The sequence below is a fragment of the Corylus avellana genome, chromosome 9 (assembly GCF_965113065.1).
Source record: "Corylus avellana chromosome 9, dhCorAvel1.hap1.2, whole genome shotgun sequence".
In the NCBI taxonomy this organism is placed as follows: Eukaryota; Viridiplantae; Streptophyta; class Magnoliopsida; order Fagales; family Betulaceae; genus Corylus; species Corylus avellana.
In genome coordinates this window covers 19,005,130-19,029,990 of record NC_142498.1, presented here as the reverse complement: position 1 = coordinate 19,029,990, position 24,861 = coordinate 19,005,130, and the positions used below count along the sequence as shown (strand labels likewise).

At 35.1% G+C, this 24,861-nt stretch overlaps 2 protein-coding genes across 2 annotated transcripts; one reads left to right on the top strand and one right to left on the bottom strand.

Moving 5' to 3' along the window:
- Positions 1–300: 300 nt before the first annotated feature.
- On the top strand, positions 301–16,079 carry LOC132189396 (hyperosmolality-gated Ca2+ permeable channel 2.1). Its single transcript, XM_059604131.2, is given in 12 exon segments — positions 301–833; positions 2,416–2,848; positions 4,063–4,209; positions 4,525–4,588; positions 4,689–4,898; positions 7,932–8,117; positions 10,083–10,381; positions 11,147–11,423; positions 11,742–12,020; positions 14,915–15,148; positions 15,215–15,466; positions 15,469–16,079. Coding segments are annotated over 11 exon segments (2,316 nt in total). The 5' UTR covers positions 301–833; positions 2,416–2,567; the 3' UTR covers positions 15,556–16,079.
- An 895-nt stretch (positions 16,080–16,974) lies between these two features.
- On the bottom strand, positions 16,975–19,084 carry LOC132189986 (uncharacterized). The gene is made up of 3 exons (XM_059604850.2): positions 18,967–19,084; positions 17,463–17,879; positions 16,975–17,351 (listed from the first exon to the last, which is right to left on the bottom strand). The coding sequence occupies exons 1-3, from the start codon at positions 19,030–19,032 to the stop codon at positions 17,184–17,186; spliced, it is 651 nt and encodes a 216-aa protein (XP_059460833.2). The 5' UTR covers positions 19,033–19,084; the 3' UTR covers positions 16,975–17,183.
- Positions 19,085–24,861: the final 5,777 nt, after the last annotated feature.

Sequence of the window (24,861 nt, the reverse complement as noted above, 5' to 3'; positions counted from 1 at the left end):
GAGGAGAAAGGAGAGAGAAGAGAAAAGAGAAAAGAGAAAAGAGAAAAGAGAGAATTATTATTATTTTTATTTTAATAATTATAAGGATGATAATAGTGGTTTCACTTTAACAATTATAATGTCTAAGGTTTATTAAAGGAGTCTACTATAAAACATTTTTTACAATTTTTAAAACATATTTTCTAAACTTAAGGTAAAATATTTTTTACAATTTTCTAAACATATTTCCTAAACTTAAGTAACAGATTCCAAGATCTGCTAAAAATGCTCTAATTCCGAGGATCTCAATCGTGCCGAATGCGAAGGTAAGGAACTCGAGCACATGGTAATAATGGTAGATTGCGATGCAGCGTGACATTATTACCTGTCCCTCTCTGTCTCTGTCTTACGCGGACGGTTGAGGCGGTTCGGGTCTCTCTTCTATTTGGACGGTGGCCCTCGCTTTCAGCCACGTGGCGGTCCCGTTGGTCCAGCAAGCTTTTGAAATCGAAACCAAAATCTCAATCGCACTGGACGTGGCGTTCCCTCGAATTTTTTGCGATTCTTATGAAACACGCGAGCGCATATATGATTTAACACACACTTTAGACAATTGCGTGTTGCTTCCAATTTCTGCTCCTTGAAAAATCCAGGGTTTCGGCTTTTCTTGCTTTCACTTCAAATCGAATCCAAATTTTTTTTGTTTCTGTGAAGTCCTAGCAAAGCGCCCGCAAACGGCGTACAAGTTTTGATCCGGTCGCGTTCTTCGTTTCTTTTCTGAGTTCGAATCGATCGGCATTGGTCGCATAATCGTCGAGTTCTTGTTTGTGTTTGTCAATCAAAGATTCGTGTAGGTATTCCGTTTTTTTTTTCTTCTTCTCAAACTTGTTGTTTCAATGGTGTTATACTTTAATTTCATGACTCTGGCTTTATTTATAGCGATGAGTAAAGTTCCCATTATGCAATTCGAGCCAAAAAAAAAAATTGTAATGTGTAATTCTTTAATTATAGATGAGGTTTGACTGCATGACATCAACGGAACAATAATACGTTGAAGGAAAGGTATCTTTTGAGCAGGTTATCCACCACCTGCGAATTGTTTGTATTGTGTTGGTTGTATCTGACGTTGGTCCTGCTGTTTTTGTACTCTTATGTGAGTTTGATCTCAGAAAAAAGGGTAAAACGAATAAAAGAGTAAAAGCTTGCTATATCCTTAGAGGTTTTTAAAGAAGTGGGTTTAGAATGTTATACTTAGGTATGCTTAAAATCAAATCTAATGTTTAAGAGTTTCCTAACGAATTTAGATTGTGGAGGCAGTTGAAAAAATTACAATAAATAAGCAGTGCCAGTATTTGAATAATAAAAAAGCAAGGCATGTTCAAGAAGAGAGGCTGGTATGCTGATATTGGAATTATTCAAAATACTGAGGAATTTCATGCTAGTTACTTGCGTATCCATGGAACCTTTCATTTGGTTTCAACTTGTTCTGTTCTATGGTATAGATGTATACATTGTACACTTGGTGGAGAAGTTCGCATATGATATGAGACTTCTTGAGCAGTTTTAGCGGATTCTGCAGCAATTTTGGCGCTATTGTGATTGAGCTTGTTGCCTTGTTCTCAAAGCTTGTATATTCTGTCATATTTTGTTCTTGGAATGGGTATTGCATAAATATTTCCCTGTTCCATCCTGCTTGCTTATTTAGAAACGGTGTAGCATGCACTATATGTATGTGAACATTGTCCTCTGTAAATATTTTTTTATAGTTCCTAACTTTTACGGTTTATTGAATTCCCGCCAATCTCTCTCTCTCTCTCTCACACACACACACACGCCTGCAATTCATAGTTGGGAATAGCGTTTAACGAACATGTGCCTCTTTTTAGAGGACCTCATGAGTGGAATTTGTTTAATTTAGCTTCTATTATGTTGACTTTTTTGTAATTTTCTTGTGATTATACACATTTGCTGGGGTTTTTAGTGAAAAAAGGGAAAAGAAACAAAAGTAAAGATAAAAATTTGGTCTCACACCAAGTAAATTAAGATTTTATCTTCTTTTTATGTATTAGAGACGTTGTAGACTGTACAAGCACATAATAATTGATATCTGGAATTCTTTTTGTTGTTTGCGTAGTGCAGTGCTTCACTTGTATAGCAAGTTCATGCTACTATTTTTGTCATTTTTCCCTGGAAATTCCAAAATTGCAACACTATTGTTGTATTCAATTCGATATTCTGCTTTAGTATGCACTTGCTTGTTAATAAGGTTGAAATGATGTTTATATCTTTGCTTTTGCATATGCTTCAACATTATTCTATGCATTTTTTCAGTGAGAAACTAACTTGAATTCAGTCCACATACGATGACACACTTACATGTAGAGTTTTTCATTAAGCAGAAAAAGAAAAGAAGACTCTGACATATAAGTTTTGCAGCACAAAAACCCGAGTCAAGGAGAGCCGCTTCTCCATGCAACTTTGGCCTTTTTAGACAAGCGGATGCTTTCAGCATGGAAATAATCTTTACATGCTATGTCCATCTTCTCGGGTAGTGGGTTGCTTGAAGCCTGAAGATATAGTGGACGGAGATGAACATTTCTGCACTTTTAACTTCTGTAGGAATTAATACAGCCGTCTGTTTGGTCCTTTTATCGGTATATTCCATATTGAGAAAACAACCAAGCAATGTGAGTGTGTACTTTGGGCGAAGGCTCGCTTCAGTGTGCCCAAGACCTAGTGATCCTTTCCGCTTTGTTAGGTTTGTTCCTTCGCCTAGTTGGATAGTGAAAGCATGGGAAACAACTGAAGAAGAAATGTTGGCCGTTGGTGGCATGGATGCTGTGGTTTTTCTCAGGGCAGTTGTTTTCAGGTGACTACTTACTTGTCAAAACTTTAGACAATGAAGTTTTTGCTGGTGGATGTCTTGAAAAGATAGTGGTAGTTGGTTTCAGTTGATGGTTTGACTTAGATTATTGTGATTTTGTTCTTTTCATATTTCTTTTTGTTGTGAAACTTTCTATGTGAGATCAAGATCAATTCTTGTATTTTCTATGAAATTCTATCCTTGTATTGATTCATTTTTCCTTTTCTACATTGGAAATAATTTTACAATGTGAAATCCAAACAATTGCAAGGCGAATTTAGATTTATAGCTATTGGTAGTGCTTTGCAAATGATGCGCCTGGATACTCTTGACTGTGCTTCACTTGGAATGGCAAGCATGTAAAAACATTTGTTTGTTAGAAATTCTGTTGTTATAATTCCTGTTGTTAAGAAAAGCTCCGACTCTAGTGGTTTAACTCTATCCCAATACGTACTTGTAGTAGTACTGCTTTTGGTATGATGTAATTATAGTACACGTTCTCTTCTGATGGCTTTTAGGGCTATGAATGACCAAAAAGCTAGGTATTTAAGTCATCTATATTACAGGACTTTACATAATTTATTTGTAGAATGGTGGAAGAAAATGGTTAAGTGCATTGCACTTTGGAACTGGGTTTAGCTGACAGGACCAATTTTAGCCTGATTTCATTCATGGGCATAGGAGGATGCAACCTTTTTAGAGTTGGATGAGGTTTCTAGATCAATGGGGTTCACATATGATAATGCATACATGCTTATGTGTCCCTTATCCAGATGATGAAGCACTTCCTTTTTTATTATAAATTAGGGAGGTGTACTCTAGTAGACACTTTATCAAACTGCAGGGGACGCTAACTAATCTTAGCATGTACAAAGAACTCGCATAGTTTCAATTATATATGTGATATATACCATGACATAAAATTTTAGTTTATTTAACTTCTTCATTCTGTTTGCATTTTCATATTTCAGTTGTTGTGGAAGTTTTCTCCCATTGTTCCTATTTATTTTGTAACAAGCTTTTCATCTAAGTTTATATATCAATGGATTCTTTGGCAATGTGTTTTGTACTTATATTTGATTAATACGTGTTCAGAAATTGGTCTCTATTTTGATCTATGTTTCTATAGTTTGCTTTCAGTCTCATTTCCATCTTTGTAGAACAATTTCAACTGCTGGTTTTTCAAGTTTACTTATTGGTGCCAATTGTATTTTCTACAGTATTCGAATCTTTTCTATTGCTGCTGTCATTTGCTTTCTTTTAGTACTTCCGGTGAATTATTATGGGCAAGAAATGCGTCACAAGCAGATCCCTTCTGAGTCACTGGAAGTGTTTACCATCGAGAATGTTAAGGAAGGTTCTAAGTGGTATGAGCTATATACTGTTGTTGAATTAGACCATTTTTAAAGTAACAGATCGCACTGCTATTTTTAATTTTTTCTAGCACGTGTTTAGATGCTTATCTTGGAGGCATGTAAACAATGCTATGAAAGAAAATTTTGTTGGGTCTTCTCTTTAAATTGGTTTGAGTAAAAGTCTACTCAAGCACTTTAAAACTTGCTATTTAATCGATTACCCCTTTTCTATGGTCACATATTTAACGACCTTTGTTATTGAAATAAATTATTTAAGTTGTTTTTGTTAAAATAAGCTATAAATTGGTTACTCATTTTCTTTTTCAGGCTTTGGGCTCATTGTCTCGCACTATACATTATAACCTGCTCAGCTTGCATTCTTCTTTACTTTGTAAGGATGTTATTCATTTGCATTATCTTTTGTTCAAAGTTTGTAGCAACTTACTTTCTTTCTTTGTTTTTATTTGATAATTTTTCTTTATGTATTCTAGGAGTACAAGAGCATCACCAAGATGAGGCTAGAATACTTTACTCGATCTCCTCCAAATCCAAGTCATTTTACAGTTCTTGTCCGTGCTATTCCCCAGTCTTCACAAGAATCATATAGTGATTCAATTAAAAAGTTTTTCACAACTTATCATGCATCAAGCTACTTGTCACACCAAATGGTGCTTCGGTGTGGTAGAGTTCAGAAGCTGATGGTGCGCATCTGTTTTAAATGAGAAATGTGTTATTTATATTCAGCTACGCACCTTTTAGAATATTTTAAATTTGCATGCCTATCAATTGATTTGATTTTGCTTATTATGTCTTCATTTTGTTTTACATGCTAACATTTGTATTTTTTTTTGGTTAAGTAATCGAGATATCGGAGTATACAAGAGAAGTCACATATAGCTAGTAGGAGCAAAAAGTACACGACAATCATGATAACTAATCATCAAAGAAGAAACAAAAGCAGCCGTCCAAAGATATAGATTGTTAAAAAATAAAGACTTAATCTCCTCCAAAGTCTTTTCACAGTCCTCAAAACTTTTGTTATTCCGTTCCTTCTATAGATACCACAAAAGGCACAAAGACAACATCTTCCACATAGTAGCACTTCTAGGTATGTTTAAAACAAATTGAAAAAACATAAAAGTTGACTACTTGTCTAGGTATAACCTAAGATAGCCCAAATCGATTGAAGAAAACATTCCAAATGGCACAAGCAGCCTCAAAATGGAGAAGAAGATTGTTCAGACTTCCCATTCCTTTTACACATAACATCTATCAACCACTTTGACGTGCTGCTTCTAGAAATTGTCTATGGTCAAGCCCAAGTCCATCCATTGTAACACCTCACTTTGTCCTTTTTGATACGAAGTAACGTGTTTATGAAGGAGTGCATTTCAACCCTTTAACCAAAAGCTCTCTTCTTTCTTGAATTTTCTTCACCAACAACTTCTCCATCCTTAGACGCAATGTCAAAGTCACACTGTCCCGTCAATGTCATCTTCTCCTTTGGTGCAAGCTTTTTAGGGACCCCATAACCGCCCTTCAATGTAGGGGCTTTGCCGGAGACTTCAACTCCTTTGCCCGAGGCTTTAAATCCTTCGCTGGAATCTCAGCTCCGACTTCGATGGGTTTCCAGAGCTACCCATCGTTGGAGGAGCCTTTTCCGTAGACAACAACACCTCTGCAAATGGCCTCTTCCCTCCCATCTTTGTTGTTGATTTTAGTTATGACGTCGATTTGCTATTGCCGCTACCATAAATTGATTGGGTGTATTTCACGACCACTCATAGCTCCGAAGCAAAAGACCTCTAGCCTTTGCCATTTCTCCCTTCCGACACTAAGATAAATCTCCTCCTCCTACCTCCACCATATTCCTCTACAACCAAGAAATGTCCGTGCATATTAGAACGACGCTGAGCAATGATACTGATGAAGCCAGCCTGGGAACGTTTCCAATAGACCGAAGCACCCTTCATTGTCAGCTATTCCTCAATGGTATCCAACACCCTGCAATTATCAGTTCTTCCCAAAAAAAGGAAGGATTGCATTTCTCACGAATCCTTGATCTAGTAGAACTGGCCACCACCACCAACTCAAAAACTTTGGATTCCACTAAACACCACCTTAACAACCCCACGCGACTCGGCTGAGAATGAAAATGCTGTAAACTAGAAGGGACTAGTGATGGGTGTCGGAACAAAGACAGAAATTAAACATTTGTATATCATATGCTTGAGTTCAGAACCTAATGTGCTTTAAGGTGGATGTATATATCACAGTGTTTTCTTAATAAAAAAAAAATAGAAATTAATTCCCACTCTTCTTTTTTTCTTTCCCAAGCATCTATTTCTATGCGTCCTAGCAAAGTTGTATGCTTTTTGGATGGAGTCTTCCTTTTGTATCCTTTATTTTCTGAAAACCAATTTGCATATCCGAGGGATCCTACTACCTTTTTTTGATAATCAAGCGTTATGCTTTTCTTTCAATCTGAGAGCACAAATGGTTTTGGTAGATGTTTAGCTATGATTTGCGATTTAGATGTCAAACTCTAGATTAAGGAATTTTCAAAATATTATGAATCATAATATCATGTGGATGTTATCGCATTATTATTTGGACTCTGTGAATTTTGTTTTATACCAAATACCAAATGATTAGCGGATGTTACTTTGTGATTGAAGTGAATGGCAAATTCTTGTTTCTTTTTTTTGATAAGTAATAAACCAATCTCATTAAAAGTGTAAGGCGTCCCTAAGTACACTACAAGTATACAAAAGGAACCATCTAACTAGCAGGGGCAAAACGAACGAAGAAATCACTAAAACTAATCGACAAAGGAGACACATATGCCGCCGTCCATAAATACAATGTATCATAGAACAAAGATAAAATATTTCCCAATGTCCTCTCTCTTTCCTCAAAGCACCTATCATTCATTTCCTTCCATACACACCAAAAGAGGCACATAGACACCATTTTCCAAACCGCAGTACTCCTAGGCCAGCCAAAGGGCTACCAACAATTAAGCAGATCAACAACAGTTCTAGGCATAACCCAAGACATCCCAAAAATGACTAAAATAAGCTGCTTATTGCAATCTATATCCTGTTTGCCTTGGTCTTGGCCCTTCAAGGCCATCTTCTTAAAATATATTGCCTGTTACTCACATTATTGCATAGGACTAATTGCAACTAACTTTCAATATTTTCTTATATTGCTTCTGCCTGACTCGTTCATGAATGTGGTCAATTACATCGTCATCTTCTCTAGTCTTACAAGGTCTTAGCACTCTTATCTTAGATGCTTCCATATGAGAACAAGCCGACTCTGCAACGTGCTATCTCATGTCTTTTATAAAGTCTCACTGTCAATTTGGCTGTTGGCACGATTATCATTCGGCTATTCTGTTAAATTGACAAGGAGTGCAGTCATTGATCTGTATATTTCTGAGTTTATGTGACATGTTATTAAGTTCTGACAAAAGAAGATGATGGTTGTGATCACTCTTACATGCTAGCTGGGTTTGCCAATTTTAGTGGAGTTGCCCCGTGGCTTTACCGAGCTATGTAACATTTATATTTGGGGGCTTTATTTGAATTTCTCACTGTGATAGTTGGAGTGGGGACTTTTTGTTGTGTTAAGTCCGATTGAGTGAGTGCTATGAAATAATTTTTTTTTGAGTGCCTTATTATTGTCTCCAGCTCTTTTGGATCCTAAAATGTGTTCTACATTTGCAGACTGATGCAGAGAAGATGTACTTGATTTTAAAGGCTGCTTCTGTTGAACAGAACTGCAAGCCAAATTTAATTCAATGTGGCCTTTGCGGAGGACCTACACATTCTTTTAATATTCTTTCTAGTGAGACGGACAGTGATAAGGGAAAAACTGGCTTCAGTGACTTGGATTTGGCTACAATAAGAAAGGTCACAAATCTTGGCGTGAATTGATTTAAATATTTTCGTTATTGTTTGGGTCCATACAACGGGGTAATCATTATCATTGTTTGGCTTCTTCTCTCTGTCTGTTTTTTTTTTTTTTTTTGGATATACAATCTCCAGTTTTGCAATGCAAGCTGCTTTAATTACCTAGCTTTTCTTTGCTATGTTAGTGCACCTGGTTTGCTCGGTTTTGCAGGTTATGTAGGTTATGTACAATATGTAGATATTTATAGAGGAATATTCTTCAGTTTAAAATTTGTGAGAAGAGGCTTTCAGGGCTTTCCTTGAGAACATTTTGGTGATAATATAAAAGTTTTTATTGAAATAAAGAATTCGACATGAAATAGTAACTACTTATTCCTGTACAAATATTGGTAATAGGGTTAGTTTTCCTAGATTGTATGCGGCAAGGGTTAGATAGGAAGGATGGATGTTACTGGGTGGGAATTACTTAGAATTTACATATATGAGGTTAAATCATTCTTTATAGTTTTGAATGCTTCAGGTTGAAGGTTTTCTTTCTTGGAAGGAAATATGATGTTCTGTGTTTCTTGTAAGGCATGGAGTCGTGGACTGCTGCACCACAAAGAATTTTGACTTGTGATAAGTTACTTAAAGAGAATAAATACTGCTGTCAACTGAATTATAGCACCCCAAATAACATTTTTCGCTGCCAGTCATTGTAAGTAATAGTATTAATGTCACGTGGTAATTATATATTGCCTAATTACCCCGGGGCGTTACATGAATTCTATGACAGTCAGTGAAGTACCCTGATCAAGTTTAGAAGTTGCTCTATTGTGTTTCTTTGGTGCCAATGGAAGAAGTGGAATTAGTTGATTTTTGGAGGGGGTTGCCTTTTCTATTCCTTGAGCTTAAGGTTTCCTTTGTACGGCTGATTGCCTGATTCTGCCTGATTCTACCTCAAACTTATATATGCTGTCCTGTATATAGTGATTTGCTACAATATTTATGTTTTAATTCTCTTCTTTTTCTAAGTACTTGATGCACTTGGGTTGTGACCTCTTCATTAATTGAATAAAGAGGTTTATAAATTTGGTATTGTACTTTCATAACATCTTCAATGAAAAAGTGAAATTAAGAAAGGTTATGTTGAATTTCCGTAACCAGTCAAAGAGTGTTGGGCTCTTCTAAGCGGCAAGTTCGATTCTTTTGAGTGGCCACTTCACTTAAAATTAAATCTTTTAGGTTAAGATTCTATCCAGATCTCCCCCACTTAGGATCCTGCTTTGTGGGATCAACACTAGGGTAATGGAAATTTTCTTTTTGTTCCTATCAACCATTCAAAGATTGATTCTAATATGTTCTAAATCAGATCAGTTGTTAAATGGTTTAAGATCCAAATATTGCTTGCTTGCGTGCACTTTTGGGTGTTGGAAAATGATCGAATGGTGTAGATGGCAGTGTAATGAAATTGCTCGCTGAACATTAGAATATGTGGTGTTATTCACAATTTCTAGGTTTGGCATGCAGCACATGGTTTGCACCGGTTCTCTTCAAGAATATTTTCATGGCAGCTCCATTTTCTTCTTATTCAATGCATTTTAGTCTATTGATTTATTTCAAAATAGTATACCAGTATGTATTCCTGCAAATGTTTTGCGTTGCATGGATTGAGAGGTTGTCAGAGCCTGTAATATCTTCTAAACAGAGAATAATGGGTCACGGCAGTGTTGTACATAATATAGTTTGCAAATACCATTCTCACATTATCAAATTTTGGGTTTCTCAATAGTTTTTTGTTTCACAGATTCACTTGCTGTCTTAGGTTGTTGTTCTTCTTCTCCTTCTCCCTCCCTCCCTTTCTCTAGTGTTGTCTAAATTTGTTTACTAGGACTGCTTGTTTCTTGAACTGGTATCTTTTTGTTAATTTTTACAAGTTTATGTAAAACTCGCTACTAGCCTAAAGCATTTTGGTTTTCCATACAGGAGTGTCCAGCTGCTTTTGTTTTTTTCAAGACTCGCTATGCTGCTGTTGTTGCTGCACAGGTTCTTCAATCTTCAAATCCCATGTTATGGGTGACAGACTTGGCTCCAGAACCACATGATGTTTATTGGTCAAACCTTTGTATACCATATAGACAACTTTGGATCCGTAAGATAGGAACACTTGTGGCTGCCATTGCCTTCATGCTTGTGTTTCTTATTCCAGTTACATTTGTACAAGGCTTGACTCAGCTAGAACAGCTACAAGCAACATTTCCATTTCTGAGAGGACTTTTGAAGAAGTAAGTAAATATTGCGACAGCTCTGAAAAAATAAATATTGTGACGATGATAGCGTTGTGTTGTGTGTTATTATTTTTATAATTCACTTAAGTTAGGTACTTGGTCATTTTTCATTTGTTGGTGCCGTGTCTGGATAAGAAGTGTTAAAGAACACATTTATTTCATGAACTGGACATGTGACGTTCCAGGTCATCATTTTTATGGACAACTCGAGAATTCTAATATCATGGAAGTATGCAAGATACACTTGCGTGACAGAATATCCAAGTCCAGTTCCCAATTTGAGTGTGTTATTTTCAAGCATCAATCTAACATGACCCAGTTTTTTGGGAATGTAACAATGAAGTATAATTTACTGTGGGCAAATGGAACTTAAAACATCGATGGTTTGGTGTGATACTGAGCTTTTATCTTCTGAACTCAACAAAATTGCTAAATAGATACTCCAACTTATTTCCCTCAGGGTTCACATATATTCTAATATATATAGGGGCCTTCATCCCAACTGTTGTTATTGATCATTCATTTCCTGTACATACCGAGTGTTCTTACTTATAGCGTTTCTTCTTGAGTTTTTTACTTAATAGTTTTATAGTTTGGTATGATCTAGAGTATCAATATATGTGAAATAATTAAAAAAAGTATTGCTCCAAGAGGTACTGTTGGTGGCACCACGTTAACTGAATTTTGAAAGACTGATCAGGTTTCCTATTTTTCCTGCAATAGACACATTCGCACGTAGACTTACCCCTTGTTTCGGTGCAGGAAATATATGAGTCAGCTGGTAACAGGTTACCTTCCAAGTGTGATTTTGATTTTAGCTCTATATACAGTTCCACCTACCATGATGCTATTTTCAGCAGTGGAGGGGTCTATTTCCCGTAGTGGCAGGAAGAAGAGTGCATGCTGCAAAGTCTTGTGCTTCACAATCTGGAATGTTTTTTTTGTTAATATTTTTACGGGGTCTGTTATCAGCCAATTGAATGTCTTTTCTAGTGTCAAAGACATACCTGCGCAACTTGCCAAAGCGGTGCCGAGACAGGTAGTATTCTATGATTCCTATGTTAATTTGTTATTTATGTTTCCTTGATTATGCTACTCTATGCAGACTGTTCCATTCGCTCAGTATTTTATGTTTTGAGCAATATTAACTTCCTATTACTGATTGTAATAAGGCTTCAAAACTAAGAGTTTTATTTTTGAAACTAATCCTGGCAATGGAATTTTTCCTATTTAAGTCCTTTCTTCAGTTATTAGATTCTCGTGAAAAGAAAGGTTTTCTTATCTTTCTTTTTCTTCTGCAATTTTAAAAGTTTTGACCCCAACTTTTTACTAGATTTTGGTTTTGGAATTGTTGCAGGCGAGCTTCTTCGTGACTTATGTTTTAACATCTGGTTGGGCTAGTTTGTCGTGTGAAGTGATGCAATTTTTTGCTCTTTTCTGCAACCTGGTGAAAAGATTCATACTCAGAACCAATGATGATTCTTCCAATGGAATTTTTTCGTTTCCATATCACACAGAAGCCCCACGACTCCTCCTGTTTGGATTCCTTGGTTTCACATGTTCCATCTTGGCACCCTTGATATTGCCCGTCCTGCTGATTTACTTTTCACTTGCTTACCTTGTATATAAAAATCAGGTGAGTGCTTTTTCTCCTCTTTTACCGTTGGTGATATTACTCGCTCTTTATGGTTTTATATGCTGCTACTTGAATGTTTGTTTTTTTAGCTAAGTCCTTTAATTAGTGATTGATTGTACTTTGTTTATGTTTCAGAGCTTGTTCTTTCCATTCTTTATCCTAGTTAAGGAATGTGTTTGGATGATGCTTTCAGTAGAGTTGTAAACTGATGCATTTCTTTTAATCTTTTATTTAAATCTCCTTCCAGATTTTTGTATTACACCCTTGTCTCTTTTAGTACCTGATTTCTTCTCTCAAGTTAGAGTCATAGGTTTATCTCTAGAAACCTTTTTTGACAAGTAGTCATAATTATCTCTAGAAGCTAAAATGTTCTTAGTGTCCCCTAACGTTGTGTTTGTAGATAGCTTAAAGAAAAAGGGAAATGAGGAGGATTTCTACAAGCTTAGAACATTGTAAAATTATTGGGTAGCCCCTTCTCATTGAAAGTTATGAGGGCCAAAATGATAGTTTGGAGAGTAGCAACTTGATGCAAGATAGCCTAGAGATTCTTTTGCTTGGGGAATGCCATTGCGAAGAGAAGGTGGTGGAGTGAATCTAAGGTGATGGGAAATGAAATTTAGGATTGTAAGGGCTGATTTTAATATATAGATTCTGTTGAATAGCAAGCAGAGGGCCAGTTGTAGAGAATAGTGTGGAGCAATGAGAATAGCGCACTAACAAATTAAGAGAAAGAGAAGGGGAAAAGTGCACAGGCTAGAAAAACAAGAGAAGAAGAGATCGGAGAGAACTTAGGTAAATATGCCTTTAAATCTAAATTTTTCATTACTCCGTTTCTGAGATAGAAGAATAGGATGGAGCACCAAGAATATTGCGCTAGATCGGACTTGATGCTTACAAAATAAAAACTACCTAAGAAAACTATAAATTTTAAATTCCAAGAAGCACACCTAGGTCTACTACACAAATTTCATGTCATACAGAATTTGACTCCATTGGCCATTGCATGAGACATAAAAATTCTAAACTTTCAAAATTAAATGCACATAAATATGGAAAATACTTTTTGGTGGCTGTCATGTTTTTTTTTTTTTTTTTTTTTTCTCACTATAATAAAAGAGAAAACCATCCGGGATGTACCATCAATACTTAGTTGCCTGTAATCATGTTTTTCCTAATACATCAAAGCTTATCTTTATTCTTAGTAGTGATTATGTTGCTATTGGCTTTTCTGGCGATGGAGGGATTGACAAATACCATATTTGTGTTTATTTGTTTCCTAATTTGGCGTTGTTGATTGTATAAGGCAACATATTTGGAAAAACAACTTTGGTACTGTAGGTTTGTATACTAGCTGTATCTTTTAGCTGTCCGAGTGTGTTTGCTATTAGTTTGGTGTCTATCTTGTCAGTCAGTAAAATACATGAGGGAGATAGAGATCTGTTGTAGAGATCCAAAATTGGATAATATCTCAACAGCCCAAACTAGAAACTCAGGTCAGATATTTAGTATGTGTCTTGGGAATAAGCTCAAAATTCAAAAATTAAAATTGATCGACTACTACCATTGCATCTGATCTTTTGTGTGGTGGTAATGTAAGAGGGCCCAATTCAAAGGATCCACTTCCCTGCAGTGTCCACTGGTATCAGGTTTCACAATAAACTCAACTTTCTGACTTCGTTTTGGACTTTTGGACTAGCCAAATATCATGCAAATGGAAGATTTTTTTTAATAATTTTTTGAAAGTGCAGTACAAAGATGCCTTGTGAGGGTAAAAATGGATTTTTATGAAAAGATAAGAGGTGCACGTAAGTCCAATACCTTGGCATTTAAAAAAAATATGACTGGTGTCCTAATTTGGGCATGTAATTTTCTGTTATGTAATATTGAACAAAGATGTTTAGTTTGGTCTTAGACTCTTAGTTAGCTGTCAGCTGAATTACTTATCCTGATATTGAAAGAGTTGTATCTATTTGTCCCTTCGAGGCATAAATGAAAATCATCATTATAACTTGAATATTTTAAGGTAGATTAGGACATTTAGAACTTCCACTTTCCGCCAAATTTTTATGGAGTAACAAGTATCAAATTCTATAGAGCGGGAAATAACTTTTTATAAATAGTTAAGGTAAATTTGTAGCTCATGCCACTGTTATTTGTTGTAGTTAAAGTGATTCAGTAAAATACAAGGGAATTTGAAGAGGGAGATGAAAATGGAAATTTAGTGCTTGTTTATGTGCGCCCACAGAGCAAGTAGATTTTGCTGTGTGCAAACCTAGAGAGAATTTGAAAAAAGGTTGAATGTGAAATCAATGCTAAATTGGAACACTCTGAAGGGGTATAATAATGCGAATTCCCCTGCATTCTGGAATAAAAATTTGCGAAGGAAATAGCCTAGGCATATATACCCATGATTCATCCATATGTGAACACTGGAGTGGAAACTTTTATTGGGTGATTCTTCATAATAGATCCCAGATAGGACAAAGCATTTTTATCTGGTAAAAAGTCTTAGTTAGGCTATGGATTTAGAGTTCTTGTAGGAGGTGTATAATTGATCTTATACATGTTATAGACTAACTATGTGCGAGTATTCAATTTAGTTTAGGTATGTCTCTTCTCCATTTTTTGATGACGAGGAATCCCCTCCAAGGTAGGGGCCACTTTGTGTACCCACCTTCTCGGGAGGTGGGTAGGTCTGTTCTCCATCCCCAAAGTATAATGTGTTATATTTTTTATTTTATTTTATTTTTTTTGACTAGAGAAATTGATCTTTCCCATTATTTGAAAAATGTTGTGATTTGTTCTCTCTCTCTCACACACACACAGACACATGCATGCGCAGATATGCATGCCATTAAAATATGGATTTTAAAATCTTCAAATGTGTCTTTCAGATTCTCAATGTATATGTGCCAAAATATGAAAGTGGGGGACAGTACTGGCCTATTGTCCACATCACAACAATCTTTTCATTGGTGTTGTCACAAATAGTAGCTCTTGGTGTCTTTGGAATTAAACGATCGCCAGTCGCTTCGGGTTTCACCATTCCGTTGATCATCTGCACTCTTCTGTTCAATGAGTACTGTAGGCAGCGATTTCTCCCAGTATTTAAGAGCAGCGCTGCAGAGGTAACAATTCAAAATGGACTCTCTCTCTCACTCTCTTCCAAGCTTGATGTTTCGATTGTTTTTCAGGTTCTTATCGAGATGGATCGCAAAGATGAACAAAGTGGGACGATGGAAGAGATTCATCAACAATTACATTCAGCATATTGTCAGTTCAAATTAATTTCTCAGGAGTTATGTAGATCTCAATGCTTGAATAATCAAGGAGAGGGGGACAGCAGTCTGGATCCCGAAAAGTTGAAGTCAGGTTTGATTCACCCGATGCTTGCGAGACTCCCACTACCTGGAATCAAAGAAATAATTGGTTGGCTGTCTTTGCTTTTCTCTTTTCAGGAAAGGAACCAAGCCAGCTAAACGGGTCATGTACTGTTCTTAGCAACTTGGATATAGCAGAAACCAGCAAGAAGTAGATCTATCTCATTGTTCTGTTCATAATCCCATCTGTTAATGTGCAAATTTTTTGATATAGCAGAAACCATCAAGAAGTAAACCGAGCTGATTCTACTGCTCATAATCCTCCTCCTGTCGATATGCAAATTTCAGGCAGCCATGGAAAGGCTTGTACAGGAAAGGAGGTAGTGCTGGGACTGGCGGCAAAATAGGTAGTTCGACTATTGTAGGAATTAGTTCTCTGTGTGCCTCATCCCCAAATTTTCTGTGGGTGATGATAGAACAAACAAAAGAAAAAAAAAAAGTGCTTATTTTCTGTGACTGCGTCTTTAAACTGAACTATTGGTGTGCATTATGAGAGAATCAAAAGAGAATTGAACAGCTAGTGTTATGGATAATGCACGCATGCTACACTAAACTATGTATTATTGTAGATTTCTTTAATCAGCCAAGCTTTTTGTGTGAAATTTGTAAAATACTGGTGCAATTATGAGTTTCATGTGACTTACAGGCATCTTTAACAATTTACATTTACTTACTTTCATTCTGCTGCGACGCATAACATGGTAGGAGTGCATTTGTTATTGATGGAATCATTAGTTCCTTCACAATGCGACACCCAGAGCAGCTTATATATCAATTTGTTCAGGTGGGGGGCTTGAAATTATAATTTATTCCAAACATATGTTGTCGGTCCAAAAGACAAGTACACTGAATTTAGCCTTTTCATTTATCTAGTAGTACCTGGTGCATAATGTGCAGGGTTAACTGTAGCTTTGGCAGGGATAGCAATCCTCCATGAAATTACTGTAAGCTCCAAGGTTGAAGAGCGATGATCCTACTTTTCCTATTTTCATTTCAGAACCTTTACAGCATGAGTGGTGCTTTAAAATTAATTAAAGTTTTTCTTTATAGAACGGGTGGCAAATGAAAATATTTAAAAAGAAAAATGGAAAGAGAATTGAAAAAGAAAAGAAAAAACTTAAGTTAGGCAACCCCCAACATATGATTAGAGGGAGGGAATGTATTCTTTCAAACAATGTATATGGTATCATATCATTTAAAATATTTAAATGTCGTAACATATTTACCGTGGCAAAGATCATATTTTACCTAGTTCTAAGACCTTTCGGATGAAAGGATCTATGCAGATATTTCAGGCAAATGGTGCTGTAACATACTTAGCTCCATTTGTTAATGTGTTTTGAGAGGCTTTTTTTTTTTTTTGTTTGAAAACATTTCTAATATACATAAAAGTGAAACCTATTTATGTAATTTTAGTAGTGTTGTGTTCTTAAGTTTGTTAATATGTTTGTTTTGAGAAGAAACCAATAGACCCGAAAAAAAAAAAATTTAACAAATGAAGCACTTATTTGTTCTGGAATTCGGCTGCTCTTGTACAACCCCAACCGACACATGTACAAATTAATAACGACAAATTGTCTAAGCCACTTCTCAAGGCAAAAATAGTATACTAGATAATTTCAAAACTTCGTACAGGAGACTGATACAAGAACTAGGCCCCAAACATCTTGTTCTGTGAGCATCTGATTAAAGCTCTTGGATGTGCAGAAATAATTCCTTAATTAAATACAGTCATCCCCAGCTAGTGAAGATCTTTGTCCGTTTAAGTAATTCTCTGTTGATTTTACCTCTCTTCTGGTAAGCTTCTCCACAGCCACAAAAGTTGCATCAACCCACCGTTTGCACAATGTAAAAGAAACACCCTTGATCGTATCAAGAAATTTGCAGAGAGAAACTTAATAAGAACAAAGAAGCAACCGATGCCCATAAATTGCCAGCTCAAACGTTTCTCCTGTTGCAGAAATCAATGTCACATACACATGGAGATAAAATACACACACACACACAAAAAAAAAAAAAAAAAAAAAAAAAAGAGGAAGAATGAATGCATAGAAAAATATACCTCAGAGTTGCGAAACAGTTCATGTGATATCTCTTTCAAGAAATCAGTCATCAAGCAGCCAACAAAGAGACCAAGTGGAATCATCAACTCTTGGTTGCTCGAGATGGAAAATATGACATCTGATAAGGAGCTAAAAACAAATAGAACAATAAGAGTCCACTTTAATGCCTTCTGTCCCAGAAAAAGTAACCGCTCCATCAGTGTTTTCTCTGCTTTCTTCCATGGAATTTCTTTAACTGAGTCAGGGATGGCTTCCCATAACTTTTCCCTCACAATACTAATCTGCATATTGACCTTCTTCGGTTCACCGAACTCTGCCATTGATGCTTTCATAGAACATGTTGGGGAGGTTTCGCGACGTGCACGTAATCTCAAGGACCTTTGTAGTTGACAAGGTTGGCCTTGGAAATGCTTAACCTGTACAAAGGGGAAAATATATCATTATGAATGAAACTTTTCTGGATGTAAATTCAAGTTCCTGCTGGTTATACTTCAAGAAAAATATTCATTAATAAATTGACAAGAGCTCTTCAGAGAGAGCTTCGTTTGGTAACGGTTTTAAAAATACTTTTCTGTTTTCAAAACAAAAAACATACTTTTCTCAAAACTATTAACAAACAATTCAAAACACAAATGCTTCGGGGCGAGAGCCATAGAAATTAAGTTGCAAGCCATTTAATATAATGTAAGTAGATTCTGAGTCAAATCCGCATCGACATTTGATTGCAACCCTACTAGTTTAGATGAGGAAGAGTGGAAAATCACTGGCTCTTGGCTAACATATCCAAAAGTCATAACATTGTAATTGAACATCAATTTGGAAGGGTGAAGGGAAGCATGCAGTCACTTCACAATTCATGCTTGATAAATCGATAAATGATGACCATATTTTTTGAATATTCAAAAAACAAAGAGCAACTCAAACAAAAAAGAGTAACAACAAATGCTAACCAAAGCAACCTCCACAAGTTATGCATCCTTTACTACACAAAGCTATTATTCCAGAAAATACGAACACTTTTTGAAAATTACAGCAAGAATGCCAAAGGAGGTGAGACAATTTGAACTTGCTGCGACCAAACATTTCCATGTGTATTCTATCTACTAATTAAAAACTCCCAACACTATCAACCACAAATTTCTGTGGCCGAAAATTCTGAACCCCCATTTTCCAGATTTATGAATTGCATATGCAATTATGCATGTTACAACTAAATGTTAAACTTGGAGTAAAATAAGCAACTTATCACCTAAAACCTAACAGAAATGTAAATGTGTGAGATTTGACAAAGCGCAGCTCAGACTCAAATTCCAATCAATTGGGGATTCGAATAAAATTGGGCATATCATACTGACAAGCATCTGAACAAAAGGTGTAGCTCCGTTCCCATAAGTGTCAGAAGCAACCCAAAAAGAAAAAGAAAAAGAAAAAATAAGATAACACACAAACACAAGCACAAGCAGAGAGTTTTCCATAAGAAGGGACAGCCCAAACGGAGCGTACCCGGAACTTCGAAGTTGATGGAAATACAGTGCAAGCCGGAAGACCCATTGATGCCACTGTCTTCATTTTTCACCTCCACTTCTTCTTCATCACTCTCTCTCTCCCTCTCCCCTCCCTCTCTCTCTCAGGGTTTATCATGAAAAAAATTGGGGTCAGCAAGATTCTTTCTTTTTAAGGGTACTGGGCCGGATCATGAGGACCCAGTAAGCCTTAAAGCCCAAAAGATTATAAGCCTTTACCAAACTCTGGTCCAACCAGAGAAGGCCGCATTGTGGTGTGTGACACCTCTCAAGATGTGCTTTGGACCCAAATTAAAAGATAAAGTTCAAATTTAAAGGTAAATTTCTTTTTCTTTTTTTCTTCTTTTTTGAATGAACATTTTGGGCCAACTGGGCCGGGACACACAAACGGAGAATAGTAAAAAAAAACAAGACCCAGCCCAAAAGTCCAGTCTGATTAGTAAGCCTGGCTCATCCAATCGAATTGGCTCACTATAATTTTTTCAACTATTCATATTTAATTTCAATTTGATTAAACATCTAGCCTGCCATATACTTATTCCCACAAACAAAACTATTCAACTGTTGCTTGATCGATATCCCAATGATAAAGTAGGGAGGCCAGTTTCATGCATATTTATATATATAGGCTTTATCTTTTGATTTCTTAAGAAAAATCACATTAATTAGCTATCATCAACCCTGTTTGGGATCTCAATCATCTCATCCTTTTAAATTTCTTAATAATATCTCATCGTTGTGGCGGGGAATGCTACATGTATCGGTACACCGTGTAGCAAATATAAAACCAAAATACATAAACCAAACAAATAAATGAGACAAATAAACAACATAAATAAAACATGCAACAAAAATATATTCCATGAACTGTAATTGTCCCTTATCTTACTTCTGACAAAATAATACAATTCCACCGACGGCTATCTTGTAGTTTTCCAAACACGGTATAATTAGCAATATTAAACACTGGCCCCCAGTACATTCTCAACATGTTCTTCCATGAGTTTTCTGATAAGTTTAAGTTTGTAATTAGGGTGTATAAAGGCAGGACAAAAGTAAAAGAATTTCTTGTTTTAAAGTGAGTGTCATGGACAAAACTAAAAGAATTTCTCGTGTTAGTGAGTGTCATTGTCATTAAATAAACAAAGATCACGGGGCATAATTTAATATTGATGGGGGGGTTTATTATAAAATTGAAAAGTAGGAAATGAAGTCGTCGTTTGGCTTTTGTCGAGGCTAGGGCCGTCTCCCAGCAAAAGGCTAGGCTTCAAATACGGATGCCTGGCCTTCTTTTTTCTCTTTTTTTTTTTTTTTTTTTTTTTTTGTGTGCTTTTGGTGCATATTATCGTCACCAAGTTGACGGAATGTGCATGCCTGATGCCTCTCGGCAAGTCAAATTTGAAAAATCTTGGTTTTTTGTTTACAGCCTTTTCTGTTCTGCTTCTTCTTCGAGAGGGATATTCTCTCCTTCCTTTACAGGGAGATAAATTAGTTATGACTTATGGGGTTGCTTTTTATTTTTTTATTTTGGTTAATTAATTATCTTTCTAGCTGGCTACCTCTTCATTTTATATATATATATATATATATATGCAGATCATATATATACTACAAGCTCCAGCAAATGAAGGAGACAGGTCTGAGATTATATATATATATTAATTCTAATATATGCTACTGAGCAGACTATCTTAATTAGCTAGGGCATCTATTGGGAGGCCTTATGAGCTAACGAGCATGCAGTTTCTGTACCCATCTAAAGAATATGTTCATATATTATTCGGGTGTGAAGAAAAAGATATATGGGGAAGTGCCCAATAAATTAACTATATATTCCACATTGGAGGTAAATCTATAAATCAATACCCATCAAAATAAGTTATCTGTCTTCCTCCTAGTATTAAGAAAGCATAAATATTGTCAGATCTGTAGTAATTTGGCTACAAACTTTAGTGTTGAAGTGACAATGAAGACTACAATACAAATTTGTTTCATAATTAATGAAGTTGCAGAGCCCTAGACTTATGCGAGTAACATAGAAGTACGTACCCTTAATTTTCTTTAATCAACCTGCACAAAAGGATGATCATCGATCCTTTTCTCATCAAGTACTTAATTAATTACCAAAGCTTATGAGAGGCTAGGGTTTGGTTTATTAAAATTCTTGTTTTCTATATATCTTTTGTTTTTTCTTCTAAAAACACAAACATTAACAATTAGCCCATGACAAAACGCTCGATACCTAAAAACACATAAAAAGTTTTTACCTTTACGACACATTAAAACATCTTTTAAAACAAAAACAAAAAAACACTCCACAAAATATATTAACTAGCTATCTCACAATATATACCAGTAAACTAGGATTCAAGAAGTCACTTAAGAAGATATAGCTAGTAATCCATAACAATTTCAAGCACAAAACAATCCATGTAAGAATTCCACCTATTGAACAATATTTTATCAATGTTATAAATTAACATTGACTTGATGCATATATATAATCATTTTTTGCTAGCTACCATTTTATCTTCTATTTTCATTAAATAAAGGATTCATATGAAGTCACAATTGGCTCCATGCAGCTACCATTCTTTGCTACATATAATCACAACCTAAGAAATTCCTAGTGCTCTCCAAATCACTTGCCTTACATCACAATTAGGTACAGCTAGCCCTCGTAGATGATGCATGTTTCATGAACATATTGCCTGCACATATATATTGCTACTACAGCTAGCGTTGGACTCTTTTTAGTTGATGATTTTTGTTTTTCATTTTAAAAAGTGTTTTGATATAGTAATTTTGAGTATTTTGTATTGCTTGTTAATATTTTTATTTTAAAAAGAAAAAAAAAAAGTGTTATGAAACAAAGCCAATATATATATATGATAATCAATTTATCTTATCTTAATTAATCTATATTTAATTGTACGTTCTTCTCTTATAACTTGAATTTGAGAGTAGGTTTAGCAAATGGGACCTACCTTTTGAATCACTTGACAAAAACTTCATCTAATTTCAGAATATGTCAACCATTTCTAACAAATCATGACCATAACTTACCAAACAATGGATAGTCAACACAAAGGACATCTTTTGATCTAAAGTATTACAACTGTAATCAACTTCTAATGTACTTCTTGTTAGCGAAGGGATCATGAGTCCATATATATATATATATGTGTGTGTGTGTGTATATAAGACAATATATCTTCTTTGACCTTCCTAAGAAATTACTTAAGCAAACAAGTCACTAAACAGGAGGTTTGGGAATTTGTAAACCTTAAATCATCCCAACAAGACTTTTATGCCTTCAAATGGAAAAATATATACATATGATGATTATATTATACAAGTGATTTCTCCGCACAGCCTTTAAAGTTTAAACCCTAGCCTTCCTACCTACGTTTCCAACAATGTCAACAGGTTGGCAAGCTCGGACGCTAGCAGTATTAATTAACTCTTGTGGTAGGAAGTCATGAATCAAATTCTCCTTCCCTCATTAATTTATGAGCAACCGAGGGGGACCACTATATATCATTTGTTGTGTAAAGTAAACAGTCAAGACTCACTAATTAATTGTCTGTTTTCTTTAAGCTTTTTATGAGAAAGAGAGACAGATTGTAGAATTAGATTTGAACTGTTGAAAAAATTACTGAGCCAAATTCAATATAAGCTAGTTCAAATTAAGAAGGTTGCGATGGAAGGAACAAATATGCAAGATATCCAGCTAGAGATCGAGAGAAAACCAAAAAAATAAAAAAGACCTTCATCTGCTTCAAAGCTGGGTGGGATAAAACTTGATGTAATTAGGCATTAATGTCTTCTTTTATTTCTGGTGGATCAAAGTATTTTATTCAACTGGGTATCCTAACCATTTATTCTTTCAGACATTTATGTGATATGCATATCAGGAAATATATAGGTATAATGTCGAACCCATAGAGTTGGAATTGAAGAAAGCTTAAATGAGAAAAGTTGCATATATACGTGGTGATCATCACTAAACAACAACAAATCTACACAATAATAAAAGCTTAATTAGGGGCATCTATCTTCTTTTTGTGATGTTGATTGAAACCAAACGTGGCGGAGAAACCCCTGGAGCTCATCATCACATGCAACTACGTTGACAATTGATAGTTATATAATTAATTAGCGCTCGTTAGGTAGAAGTCAGTATCAACCTAGCATTTTGATCGATGGCTTTTCAAGTTTTACTCTCAACATAATATTGCTTAGTCCAGAAATATAGATACCAACTTAATTTGTATCCTTTTTTGGCAGATTGTTCTTTTAGCTTAAACTTTTACAATAAATTGTGATTTAATATGAAACGTATCAAAGCAAATATCTTGAATTCGAATCATGACTCTTCAAATTTACTATCTATTTTATGTTAAATATTACACGTGTTGAATCTCACTTGTTAACGGAGAGTTTCAACTCACATGTACGTAAATGAGATCAGTAGTACTGTTAAAATGTTAATTAAATTTTTTATCATATTATTATTATATAAGCTTTTAAAACAAATAGTATTGATTTAACACACATGCATCAAATGTGAGAGCTTTGATGAAATTGCTATTCGACACCTGCAGTCTAGATCTATTTAATTTCTTTTTTTCTTTTACTAATTGTCTCATGTCTGTCGGTCTGTGTAAGCCATATATATATATATATATATATATATATATATACTTCTCATGCTCTCATCTGAATTATTTAGTATATAATACGTACGATGATCAGATCGACGTTTTAGTAAACAGCAGAATGCAAATCCAGCTTTGAGCGAATAAAATATATACTGTACTATATCAACGAGAAGTATAGAAATCCTCAAAGGAAAACCCTAGCGCGAATCGTGTTTCTTTTGTTTTATTATGTTTTTCAGAGATTTAATTATATAGGAACTCTATGACTGTTTCCTGATAATTTTTTGAAGCTAAAAAAAATTAATTAATTGATTAAAACCCGGCCTTAGACTTAATCTAATTCTTACTCTATGTGACACTTTGCTTGATGAAATGGTTTATGGTTACTCTTGAAATGTATGAATGGGTTATGACTTATGAACTGCTAAATAAGAAAAACTTATATTGATCTTAAAAAGAAAAATTGAAAACTTAGATTTACAGTAAAAATAAAAAAAATTGACTTTTTACTGTAGATCAAGTTGTGTTCGATTTCATGAAGAAATATTACGGTGTTCAAACAAGGTCTAAGGATCGTCTAAACATGCACGCCTTCAGGATGAACTTCAAAAGTAGTTAAAGGGAGTTTCGGTTGAAATGATGACCGATTAGTGTCTAAACAACGTGTCCAAAATTGAGACTAGTTCAAGACCTGAGACAGTCAATTAGTACAACGGTCACACTCTATCTCAAAGAGTAAAAACTCAGATGTCTAGTTATGCAAAGCCAGTTAAACCTCATCCAGACTAGTTAGGGTATTCATAGAAGCTTTATTGATCGTGATGTTCGTCTCAACGAGTTAGTAGCCTTGTCTGAACGAGATCGCAACTTTATCATTTCAATTACATTTTTATTAGGGTTATATGACTTTATTTTCTATATAAACTCAATTAGGACAGCTAAAGTCACAATTTATGTAATATTTTCTTTAGTTTTCAATAAAAGAAAATACTCTATCAAAGTTTGATTTTTCTCTATTTCACCTTAATTCCTTGATTTTGAGAAGAATTGTTAATCTTATTGTTAAAATATAAATTAAATGAATAAATTCATATCTTCGTATAAGCTTAAACTTTTGGAATAATTAATGATTTAACACAGTATTAGGGTAAAAGTTTTAAGTTTAAATGTTGTCTTCGTCATACTTGTGTTGTTTGGTTCTGCGATACATC

Excerpts from the sequence above, each read along its gene's own strand:
- LOC132189986 (XM_059604850.2), bottom strand. The coding sequence starts at position 19,032 with ATGAAGACAGTGGCATCAATGGGTCTTCCGGCTTGCACTGTATTTCCA. Across the intron at positions 17,880-18,966 it reads CATCAACTTCGAAGTTCCGG|GTTAAGCATTTCCAAGGCCA; the intron begins GTACGCTCCGTT and ends CCCTTTGTACAG. Across the intron at positions 17,352-17,462 it reads AACTGTTTCGCAACTCTGAG|GAGAAACGTTTGAGCTGGCA; the intron begins GTATATTTTTCT and ends TTTCTGCAACAG.